We start from the raw sequence: 12062 nt of genomic DNA on the forward strand, positions 1-12062 counted from the left end.
CCACCAGAAGATAGGAGATGTGTCATCTGCGACCAGGATGGGGTCTACAAATGTCAAGATTGTCTTGTGGAGCCACTCTATTGCACTGGCTGTTGCAGAAGTCCAACATCTTTGCAATCCCTTCCACTGGATCAGTCAATGGAATGGTCAATTCTTCGAGCAAAGTTGTCTCGCTCATGTCGGGACTTGTCATACACCTTGGTCATGAGGGCAAACAATGTCCGGTACTTACAGATAGGTGGGATTTGTTCAAAGAAGACGAACCGAAAGACCAGCTTGAGCCTGAAGATCTACCATCTGTGTCGGGAACCTGAGTTCCAGCCGAAGGAAAACACCATGGTCATCATTGACAAGTCCGGAGTTTCATCACCTCCAGGTTCGATGCTGCGATTGTCCAAATGCCATGAGTCCAGACCTTCAAATGTTTTCAACATGGATTTTTCCCCGCTTCATTTAACAAGCCGAAGACTTTGTTCACCTTCGGGTTCTCGATGATTTTCTATTGGACAACCTTGAATGTGGGACCTCGGCGATGAACTATTACAGCAAGCTCCGGCGAATGACCTCGAGCATGTTTCCACACCTTGTACCAGTAATGCCATATATCTCTCATCTAAAGGACATTATATTGACAAAGCATGTGGCAAGGACCGATACCGAGAGCTCATGGGAGTCGCCCAACAGTGGAGGCAGTTGAAGATGATGAAATGGCATGGCTTTGGCCATTGTGCTGACAGCCTGAATGCAGGAGATCTCACATTATTTTGCCTGGCATGTCCTTAGCCTGGGATTAATGTGTCCTTGGCAGGGCATGGATCACTTGATGAGTGAGTCTTCTTCAATACTGAAGTCACCTCAGTGATAATAACAACTCCAAGGTCGAAATACACCCGGTCATTTGTTATGGATGGAAATTTCAAAGCCAAACACCTGCATCCCATGAAGCTGCTTGATGAAGTTTGGCTGTCAGATGGGTTGGGATTCATGGTGGGAAAGGACAGGTATAAAATGCATCTTGCAGAGGCTGCCGACACTTTAGAAAAATCAAGCTGCAACAATCACCGGGCAGTAAATCAAGCAAATGCGGCTCGGCACAAGCTGGAATCCACGGGCATTGGGGGAGTAGCCTGTGCTCGACACGGTTGCTTTGTTCCTCACTTGATGGTAGATTTTCAGAAAGGCAAAAGGCAAGCCGACCCGGCCATTTGACATTCACGAGTTAACCATGCATCATTTGCAGACAAATGAACATGGACTATGCACTTTGTGAGGCTACCCGGCACAACATGGAAGGCATCACAGGGCGGTCACCTTCTATGATATCAACTGTCAATACAACAAGCACTTTCGGGTTTGGGTGGATCGAAGCCGATTTCTCAAAATGGTTCCGGAATTGACCATCATTCCCGGAATCGGGTTGTGGCACATCCATGGACATAAGGACAGCTGCTACAGTGGCTCAAAAAACCGTCCGTATGTTTTGGCATTTTTCACTATCTATAATATTGTGTGAGAACAAACAAATGCCTCAAAAACATGCTTATACCACATTGTAGTATGGCTTCAGGGCTTTCATTTGAGCCCTACACCGTGGGAATCGGTGGAGATATGGTGGAGATACAAGGCTCACAAAATGGTGACTCATGCGGACAGTTTTTTGACTCAAGTATTTTACAGTAATAACCAGGTATTCTAGTATTTTGTATGACCTCCCTTGGCTTTAATTACTGCCTCTATCCTTCTAGGCATACTCTCAATTAATTTCTGGCAATCCTCAGCTGTGATCTTCCCCCATTCCACTGCTACTCTCTCCCAAAGCTCCCATACTCCTTTAGGGGGGTTTTCATAGGCTTGAAGCTTTTTCTTGAGTGTTCCCCAGAGATGTTCAATGACATTGACATCAGGAGACTGTGCTGGCCAGTCAAGAACATTGATGTTATGTTCTTCAAACCATTCCCTAGCTCTTCTGGATGTGTGCTTGGGATCATTATCCTGTTGGAAAATGATATCTTCTTCATCAATCCCTGATTCTGCCAAGCTAGGCAGCAAGTGGTCATTTAAAATGTCCACATACTGCTCAGCATTCATCTTCCCCTCAACCTCAGCAAGCATTCCCACACCATTCCATCCCATACAGCCCCATACCATTAAAGAACCTCCTCCAAACTTGACAGTCCCATTAACTCTCTGTCTGTTAGGCCATCTCCCTTCTTTTTCCATACATACACCTTCCCATCTGACCCAATCCTATTGATTTTGGTCTCATCTGACCATATAACATGCTTCCAGTCCTCTACAGTCCAGTGTTGATGAGCTAAGGCAAAGGCTAGTCTTCTCTGCCTATGTTTGATGGAGAGAAGAGGCTTTTTCTTCTTTGTTACTGCCTTGAGATGAGCTGCCTTGAGAACATCCTCACAGTTTGTGAAGAGACAGGGGTAGGTAGTGATGGTGGAATTGATGATATAATGGGTGGCTTGGACAGCATTATCAGCCTTTCCTGTAGTGATATGTTGGATAATAGCCCTTTTGTCAGTAGAGGTAAGCTTGGATGGACGTCCTCCACAAGAGTTTTCCTTGTCTGGGTGGCTTTCTTTGATGAACTTGGCCACAGTGGACTTGCATATTCCAGTTCTAGAGGAAATTTGGCGAGCAGAGAGGCCAGCATAAGACAGAGAGAGGATATTATCTCTTTGAGCAGAGGAGATGGCTTTCATGGTGATTATGACTATGATACATGAGATATTCTGGTTATATAGTTAGATATAGTCATAAAATAACATAATGACACCACTTTATAATTTATATAATAGTGGCATGATTTTTATGGTGTCATAAATAATGATTTATATAGTTTTAATATACACTCAAAAAACTGTCCACATGAGTCATCATTTTATAAGCCTTATATCTCCACCATATCTCCGCCGATTCCCACGGTGTAGGGCTCAAATAAAAGCCCCTGAAGCCATACTACAATGTGGTATAAGTATGTCCTTGAGGAATTTGTTCATTCTCACACAATATCATAGATAGTGAAAAATGTCAAACATGCGGACAGTTTTTTTGAGCCACTGTATGTCCAATATGCGTCAAATTTTATTGAAGGCATCGGTCGGATCGATGGAGAGATCATGGAGACCCTATGGTCACGTCTCAACCTGATTTCCCCCGCTGCTCGGGGAATGTCATCCCCGCATCGAAAGGAATGTCTCGATTATCAGATGAATGATTCCAATTTCTGCAAGATGATCCGCATTAAAAGGACCCTTTGCCGAAAATACAAGCAGGTGAAGAATGGCATCGCTGAAAGTGAAAAGGCTTTCGACAGACTTGATGAAGCAGCACCCAGCAATTCAAAGACAGAGTGGTTAGCCAGCGAGAGGATCCCTCAGTCCAGCAGAATAAATGATCCTGTGGCTATGGATGTATATGAGATTAATATCAAGAAGGGTTAGTTGACTTTGTGTCCATCAAAGTCCAAATTAATTTTGCACTCAGCACCGAGCAAAAAGGAGATCGAGCTTAGACAATTAGAGGAGGGTAATGCCTGAAATGCAACACCAGCTCACAGATCTGTGGCAACATGGATATCAATGGGGCTGGCAATTGAAGAGGCCCAAATTGCATTGCTCATCGAGGTCCGAAGAATTGGTAGAAGAATGACCGAGACACAGAGGTTAGACATCGCCCGGCAACGCGATCATCTCCAAGGCCAGATAGATGGATTCACTCGGTCTGCTATTACGCATCTCAGAGAGGGATTTGATGCAGATGATGATCCTGAAGACTTGGACTTAGACATTCTCGATGATCTCGATGATGACTTGGCAGACTTCACCGAGACATCTGACACATGGGCAAACTCCCCTGAGCTCACTGTAATCCCATTGTCATCAAACCTCAGGGTAGATAGATGCAGACACTGTATGGCAGACGATCTCATTCCACTGGAGACGTCCCTTCGTGAAGGGCAGGCCAATGACTCCCTTCACAACCTCCGAATTCACTTGTGCAACAAGGCGATTCTGTTTCGAACAACAGTTAGGCAAGCCAAATCCCAGGCCCTGAAAACTCGAGCTTGGTCCCAGGTGACGTCAGTGCAGCAGGCAGTGTCCCTCCATGCCAGTATATATACAAAGACGAGGAAGCAAATGATGCAACTGGAGCCACGGCAAGACCAGCTTCAGAAATACAAACACCTGCTTCACGAGCAGCTCAAAATCAGCACTGCCATTGGCGATCCAAATGCCCAAGGTCAGCAAAACGAGTCCCTCGCTTGGTTCTGGTCAGTTGAAGTCGACCTCGGGGGTCCTGATCACTCATGGAATGAGGAATGTGAGTTTGGGCATGCTTGACGTGTCCCGCGCTCAGCTGATGGACCCATCCAAAGTTTACTGAGTTCATTGGCTCCGGGCAAAGGCACTACGGGAATCAATGGAAGGAAGAAATGATGTTGGTCCAATTGGAGATGGATTGGACATGTAACTTTGTCTTGTGGAAAGCAACCCAATGGGGTGACAGGATGCACGAATCATTGGTAAAACACCTTCCAGGTCATGCATGCTACTCGGGAAGGCAATCCCAAATGTATTCATTGCTGGCACAGGATGCCCAGGTGTCATTTCAAGACCTGAAGAGCTGGTTTATAGATGCTCGAGATGAATGAATTTGTTTGCCAAAGATATGAAAAGCTACTTCGACCCAAACATTTCAGTCCCAGGAATTGGCCGGGTCGACCCATGTCAGAGTTTGCCCGGATCAACCAATGTCGGAGTTTGAAAATTTTCATCAATCAACCAGTGGCTCATATCTTCACCTTCGAACCAACTGCCATTGTCATTGTCATTTCCGGCTTCATAATCCTGCATTGACCATGTCTGTATTGCATACTCCTCCTACATCCCCTTCTGATTCTCAGACTTCCAGCAATGGGTTCCGACCCCTCACACTCACTCAGGCAGATATTGCAGCTACAATGTCAATGGCTGCATCTCGCATCCGAGCATCCATCTCTCAATATCAGATGGAGGCTGCCCACACCGAGGAGCCTTCTGCTGCTCAGATCATGCGCTTCAAAGCCGGGCTGCAATGGGAGATAGCTGTAAGAGACTGATGACTGTGGTGGTCAATGCTGACATTTCCAACAGACTTTTGTGACTCTCATCCTGCAGTACTCAGCTGCAAGGAACATCATTTCGGTTGTTCTGAGCCCGGTTGCTCATATTCTTCAGTTGATTCCCAAGCTCACCTGGAACATGGTTCCGGACCACATCTTTTCATCCCACCTATGCCAGTTTCATGATGATGCAGATCTGGGGGATCCCTCCCGCATTGTATCCACCTATGGTACTCAATGGTGGACCGGACCAACTGCCATCCCGAACGAATTATGGCCATGGGATCAGGTATTCGCTAATTGTGTCTGTCACTACCAGCATTGGCTAGTAAGACTTTTACAGAATTCTCTTGAGTGATGACTAATCCTCTCTAGTCTGGCGTTGAGGATGAACGTCTTGTTGTTCCTGAGCAGGTGGATGAAAGCTCGGTTGCAATGCTGAAGGCACTGAGGTGGATGAGGGAACACCTCCTGACAGTGATTGAGGATCAACAAGCTGGCATCCGTGAAAAGATGGCAGAGATTCAGATGTACACCACTGTCCTAAACAAATTGAAGCCAAGGGTAACAGAGTAGTTCTAGTCCTTCACTTCAGAATGTTGAAGTCTAAATTCTGTACATGATGAAATAGGTACTGAAAATTACATACTGACTTTCAAATATCTGACCTATTGCTATATGCCGAGTCCCGCATACCAAATATCAAGTATCAAGATCCAGATATCTTGAGTCCCAAATATCGAATCCCGAACATAGAGTCCCAAATATCAATACCCAAATATCAAGACCCGAAGCCCAAGATTCGAGACTCGAAACTTGAAACTCAAACATTGCTATGAGTTGCCAGTTTTGAGTCCCCACTATCAACCATTGAGTCCCGACTACCGAGTCTTGTCTTGAAACCCGAGTCCCGACAATTGAGTCTTGAAGCCCAACCATCGAGTATCGAGTCCCAAAACCCAACACCCAAAACCCAAGATTCAACACTCGACAAAACTCAAAACTCAAAACATGAAACTCGTGCATTTTTATGAGCTTCGAGTTTCGAGTTTCGATTCTTAAGTTAAGAAATTACAAATTTAATGACATATAATTTTGGGAGTTGTTTTCTTGAATCACCGAGTGCCGGGTACCGAGTACCAAAGCCCGAAACCCGGTACTCGGTAGTTGGTGAAATGTGTACAACATCACTATCGAGTATCCTCGAATATCGAGTCCCAACTATCAAGACCCGAAACCCGAATGTCAAGTATGGAGTGCCTGATATCTAATATCATGTATTTGAAGGTGGGTACTAACACGGGTAACTACCTTTTCTACTTCTTCCAATCCAACCTTGCCCATCCACACGACGGAATCCCGGCATAAATATGAACAGCATCCCTCATATACCATGCCCAGGCAATCTGATCTCCTTCCACTGCATGAACCCCATGTCTGACAATCCTTCCCGAAAACTCAATCATGCACCCCAGATTGTACCTGAACTCCAGCTGAAGGCTTGGCATACTCATCCGAGCATTAGAATAATTCCCCACACTAGTGAGAATATCGAAGCATTTGGAAATTGATGAGGGGTCTCGATGATTCAGGGTTTCCCGATTGCATATGACGGTGAGGCTGTTAAACACTGTTGCCCAGTACTGGAGAGTCTCTGACATCTTCGGCAGTTCCTTGTCTCGTGCCTTTTCTCCGAGGCTCCCAAAGGCTTGCAACCCTGCCCAGTACTGCTCAGGATGCATCACCCTGAGTGCCACTGTGGCAATGGCTGCCGGCCTCGCAATGGCTTTGAGAATGTTCTTGGAAGATGGTCCCTTCAATGATGCAGATACCTCCAGATCAGACTGATTCTATGGGATTGATGAGTTTAACTACCGAGATTGCCATCTCATCAGATCCTACCTTGTGCCCCTGGTGAAACCACGCCAGAGATAAATTCACGCATCCAGGAGTTAGGACATCATTTTCCGAGCTTGGTGTGAACCAATGTTAATTAGTACACCAAATACCATCGAGCTTCATGCTTTTTCGAGCATGGGAGCTAGCCAATCTGAGGCCGCCCAAATTTCCTTTTGTACGTATCATTTGATGTTCAATATCCATCCAGTAACAATATATATAACACACCTGGGTGGCATCGGTCAAGGCGTCTGGGAGGTACCATGCGATGATGGCACCGGATGCATCAAGAATTGTCGCAGGTATGTCAATCAACTTTGTGCCCTCATAGCCAGGAGGACATCTCTCGAGCAACTTTTCCTCTCTCTCTTCATTATGCCCCATGTCCTTCGGGGAGATCAATTTGCTATATCTTGCAATATCAATTGGCATCCGAACTGTGATGAAGCAATTTGACTGATAAAACAAAATTTCCAAATCTGCAGGAAGACTCACTGGGATTTTTATATGCCTTTATGAGCCGATCAACCAATCGATCACAAGCCATCACCAGATCAGTGTCTAGGTTCATAGAAGGTATAACTGGGGCTCCTCCTGTCTTCTCTGCAATGAATTTCTGTTCTGTATAATCACGTGCCACATGAGTGACAGTCAGGGCCCAAGTGCTCAAGAGGGTTATTTCATCATCAGAAGTGGAAGAAACATCCATGATTGAATTGATCTTGTGAGATCAGAAGCTGAATCCTGAATGTCCACACTTTGGTGTTAAAGGGGGTGGAGATAGAGAGGATAAGATAAGGGAGCCTTGGATGATCTTAGTTTTCAAAGATCTATTATCTATTATCATCTATTGCTCAATGAAATACCAGATGATTGGAAGTCTGTTGGATGTCAGATGTTCATTTGTCGAGACCCGGGCCTCAGATCTTGGTACACTTCACTCAATTTTCGATACCCGGGACTCCATACTCGGAACTCGAGTCTCAAATCTTGGGCGTTGGGTGTCAGGTCTCGATGGTCGGGACTCGATACTCGATTGTTGGGATTTGATGGTCGGGCGTTGGGTGTCAGGACTCAAATCTTGGGCTTCGGGACTCGGGTTTCAAGACTCGATAGTCGGGACTCGATAGTTGGGACTCGATTGTGGGGACTCGATGGTCAATTGTTGGGATTTGATAGTCGGGGCTCGGATATCGGTAAACTTCACTCGATTTTCGGTCGTCGAAACTTGGCATTTGGCATTTGGTAGGCTTGGATGATGTTGGCTTTCAAAGATTTATTATCATCCATTGCTCAATGAAATACCAGATGATCGTAAGTGTGTTGGATATCACATATTCGTTTGTCGAGACCTGGGTCTCAGAACTTGGTACACTTCGCTCGAGTTTCCACTTCACCCCTTTGCAAAGCTCCGTGCCATACCACATCATTAGATGTCTTTGAATTATTACCTCCTTTGATTTGGATGATATACAACTAGCTGAGCTCCATCATGTCTACAATTATCATTCTCCTGGGCCCACCCATCTATATTATATACCCCCACATCAGCCTACCTGTCTATGCAATATATGTCTACCATCGGCCCACCCATATATAATACATCTTGCACTGCTCCCTTGGCCCACCCGTCTACAAAATAATACCAATACGTCGGCCCACTCGTCTACAAAATAATATTAATTTGTCGGCCCACCTGTCTAATATGATATATATCTGGGGCCCACCCGTCCACTATGATATATATCTGGGCCCACCCATCTATGTGATAACAAGCACCCTTGATATACCCAACTATTTGATACATATCTACCTTGGTACACCCATCTACATAATATCCAACTACCTCAGCCGATCCGTCTATTGAAAATTCACGTCCATCGGCCCACTCATCTACTTTACATATTCCCCACCTGGGCCCACCCGTCTCCATTGGGAATAATAACACTCCCGGCCCATCCATCACAGTTGGGGATATATCTACCTTCGGCCCATGGTCTGCTGGCCCATATCATACAGGATATTATGCACGTCCGTTCACTCGTATAATACGGAGATATGTTACTGCAATATGTGCGTCGATGTACAGCTGCTGTGAGTGCAAAACATGTTGTTGGCATGTGATGGTGTCGAGGAAAAGGAAGCACGAGTGAGAAGCAGGGGGTCTAATAAAATAGCCTACGAGAGGTGGCCATCAGAGCTCCTCCACGGGAGGTGATGCCAGAGCTCTCCAGCAGCAGCAAGCAATCTAAAAAAAAACAAAGGGAGCACGACCAGGTCAAGATGAAAACGGGAACTGACGAGTGTGCGAAAATGACAAAGCAGGTGCGAGTACGAGAAGCCCAATGAAGAGCTCTCACTCTAGTCACCAGATGGAGAGGGGCACTCTGACGAAGGGAGCTGACGGACTCAGACCAAGCAGCAAGAGCAAACCGAATGGAATGGGCAAAGGCTAGCTACAGACATGCACAACTAGATATACCTAAGTGCCTTGAGGCCCAGGCAAGACCCCTGGCACCCCTGGCAGACCCCTAGAAGCCAAACCCCCTAACACAATGCATGGTGGCGTGACGGTATATTGGCATACCACATTGTAGATAATTGTCACCGACCAGGAGTCAGCAACACAGCAGCAGATGGACTTAGCCATAGTTTCGTCACAACAGTACCCACTGAGGACGATGGGAACACCTGGATGGTCAGCAAAGATTGGGAAGCGTCACGAGGCACAATTCAAGACCTTTTAGCCATTAGCATTGACGACTCACGATCAGAGCCACTAATGCCTACTACAGACACACAATCCCTACTTCAGCGATTTGAAAAGGAACCCTTCTTCACTGATATCCTGAAAGCACTAATGGACTTGGACCAAAGTGCATCAGTACGCACCAAGAGATGCGCATGCCACAGGACACAGAACTTCCTCATTGCGGATGACAAACTGTGGTGAATCGCAAACACCTTTGCTAACCAAGTCCATAGCCGTCTCGAATGTGTCACGCAGGATGAAGCACGCGACTTGGCATACCAGGAGCACATGTCGAATGGCCACTGGGGGCGAGACTTAGTAAAGCTACGGCTTATGGATAAGATTCTTTGCCCTCACCTAGATCGAATAATCATTGACGCTGTGAAAGAGTAATAGCGACTAGGCTGGTTATAAACTAGCGCTACTTATCCAAATAGGCACGAGTGTAATTTTCGACCCAAGAGGACTGCTATTGAAGCAACTCCCTTCAAATATGCAAGGGTAGCGATGATGCGAAGGGCTAATGACCTATAGCGACCTAAGACCAACAAACCAATGAGTAGCGCTGTAGCGATCAGCGACTAGCGACAAGTGAGTTCCGACAGAGAAATGTGTGTATAAGTAAGTAGCGCTATGCAAGTTGTCCTATGCGACGTCCGACTAGCGACGGCGAGAAGAAATCAAAAGAAGGGAAAGCGAGGGATAAGGTATGATAGTGCAAGTGGAATGCCTGATAGCGACTAGATTATAGCTCGACTACCGACAGTGATCCCGATGTTGTGAAAATCAAACTTATGAAGAAACTTTAGCGACGCGCACTCGAAGCAAGTCAAGCGACACGTGATCAGAGAGATTGGCAAGAGCGGAATTGATTGCACGACTAAAGTGACTCTGATACCAGCAAAGGTCCGGGGAAGGGAAGTACTGTACTGTATGTGCGACGGGTTGTTTTATCATACTGCGTAAAAGTTTGGGAATGCATAGGCGAGAATAGTAGCGACACTGATGGAGGCACAATGTAGCGACAGGTAATAAGACATGCAGCGCAGCGGAACACGAGGATGCATGTAATAAGACCTGCAACTGATGAGTAGCGACGTTTAATAAAAAATAACACACCAGCGGAGGTAGGTGGACATAGGCAGGACATGGGAGGACGGAATACCTAGGCGTCGGGCCAGGCAGCGCGCTATGGGAGAAAAGCAGTTCCAAAGCGGATAGCTTGGGAGCTGAATAGCGCTGGTGACTAGCACTTTACTCCTTTCCTCAAGGTAAGGCAAATTGTGCCTATGACACTCATATGCGCCTAGCGCTGGTATGATTGTCACAACGCTATATTGGATTGTGGACAGTGCAAGAACTTCGGGGCGACCCAGTTGCATTCCCTTCTAGAACCTATAGTTCGACACCACCCTTTTGAACTCCTCGTAGCCGACTACCTAGCACTACCCAAAGGAAAGTGAGGATATAACAATGTTCTACTGATCATCGATGTTTACTCCCAGTACATTTGGGGCTTCAAGCTCAAGAACCACAGAACAGCCAAAACCACTATCGCAGGACTCAACAAGGTCAGACAAGAATTCACGGTCCCCAAAAAGTTCATGACGGATGGTGGAAAGCATTTCAACAACGGAGAGGTCAATGAATGGTGCAAAACGCATGACGTAGAATGCCACGTCACACCGGCTTACTCTCCGTGGGTTAATGGGCTTGTTGAAGGTGCTAACAGGATTTTACTAGGATGCCTCAAACGAGCTTGTGCTCTGAACCTTGGAGAAGAAGAATTGTTCGACATCACACCAGAATCTATACCGTATGGATGGCCTAAACACTTCAATACAGCGATAGCACACCTCAATGAATGACTTTTACCGGCATTCAAATTCTCCCCAAAAGAGCTCATGTTTGGACTTGTTGTAGATACCCCATGCACTCCCCTCACTCAGTCACTCAAACCTCTGACTAAGTCTGACATACAGGTGCACTTCTTACTACTGGTATTCCGGCTATCTGTTCTTCCACTTTGTATTACTGATCTGTTACCTATGCTTCATCTCCATTTAATGATTTGTGATCTGTTTGAATTACCAATAGACTTTCCATATGCTTCGTACATAGCCTTTACCTTGCTGATTGATCATTCCGTTAGAAACCTATAGTATATAAACTCGTGTACAACTCAGTAGCACCTCAGTTGGAATATCATATTAGATTCTGCTCATTCTGTCTCTGCTTTCCGTCCAGACTTGAGTTCATCTACTCTTGTCTATTCCGAGACTTAGGATTGATTCC

General features: G+C 45.9%; 5 protein-coding genes across 5 annotated transcripts; 4 read left to right on the forward strand and 1 right to left on the reverse strand.

Moving 5' to 3' along the window:
- Window positions 1-571: 571 nt before the first annotated feature.
- On the forward strand, window positions 572-1209 carry DFJ58DRAFT_719464 (uncharacterized protein; the record flags this gene model as incomplete). Its single annotated transcript, XM_041384635.1, has 3 exons — window positions 572-592; window positions 649-775; window positions 860-1209. 3 exons carry the CDS (start codon window positions 572-574, stop codon window positions 1207-1209), a joined length of 498 nt encoding a protein of 165 aa, XP_041235936.1.
- Window positions 1210-3182: 1973 nt separating this feature from the next.
- DFJ58DRAFT_670974 (uncharacterized protein) lies at window positions 3183-3551 on the forward strand (the record flags this gene model as incomplete). Its single annotated transcript, XM_041382910.1, has 2 exons — window positions 3183-3450; window positions 3499-3551. The coding sequence occupies 2 exons, from the start codon at window positions 3183-3185 to the stop codon at window positions 3549-3551; spliced, it is 321 nt and encodes a 106-aa protein (XP_041235937.1).
- A 42-nt stretch (window positions 3552-3593) lies between these two features.
- DFJ58DRAFT_736185 (uncharacterized protein) lies at window positions 3594-4355 on the forward strand (the record flags this gene model as incomplete). Its single annotated transcript, XM_041386752.1, has 1 exon — window positions 3594-4355. The coding sequence occupies one exon, from the start codon at window positions 3594-3596 to the stop codon at window positions 4353-4355; it is 762 nt and encodes a 253-aa protein (XP_041235938.1).
- Window positions 4356-4803: 448 nt separating this feature from the next.
- On the forward strand, window positions 4804-5732 carry DFJ58DRAFT_918119 (uncharacterized protein). Its single transcript, XM_041395574.1, has 3 exons — window positions 4804-5101; window positions 5148-5444; window positions 5492-5732. The coding sequence occupies exons 1-3, from the start codon at window positions 4874-4876 to the stop codon at window positions 5690-5692; spliced, it is 726 nt and encodes a 241-aa protein (XP_041235939.1). The 5' UTR covers window positions 4804-4873; the 3' UTR covers window positions 5693-5732.
- Window positions 5733-6432: 700 nt separating this feature from the next.
- DFJ58DRAFT_736187 (uncharacterized protein) lies at window positions 6433-7724 on the reverse strand (the record flags this gene model as incomplete). Its single annotated transcript, XM_041386753.1, has 3 exons — window positions 6433-6966; window positions 7244-7452; window positions 7511-7724. 3 exons carry the CDS (start codon window positions 7722-7724, stop codon window positions 6433-6435), a joined length of 957 nt encoding a protein of 318 aa, XP_041235940.1.
- Between the last annotated feature and the right edge of the window lie 4338 nt (window positions 7725-12062).

Source organism: Suillus subalutaceus (assembly GCF_016647625.1).
Source record: "Suillus subalutaceus strain FC151 chromosome Unknown DFJ58scaffold_254, whole genome shotgun sequence".
Classification (NCBI taxonomy): Eukaryota; Fungi; Basidiomycota; class Agaricomycetes; order Boletales; family Suillaceae; genus Suillus; species Suillus subalutaceus.

Bases quoted from the DNA above. Each gene is read 5' to 3' on its own strand.
- DFJ58DRAFT_918119 (XM_041395574.1), top strand. From the start codon at position 4,874: ATGTCTGTATTGCATACTCCTCCTACATCCCCTTCTGATTCTCAGACT. The intron at 5,102-5,147 runs GTAAGAGACTGA...CATTTCCAACAG, and splicing joins GGCTGCAATGGGAGATAGCT to ACTTTTGTGACTCTCATCCT. The intron at 5,445-5,491 runs GTAAGACTTTTA...AATCCTCTCTAG, and splicing joins GTCACTACCAGCATTGGCTA to TCTGGCGTTGAGGATGAACG.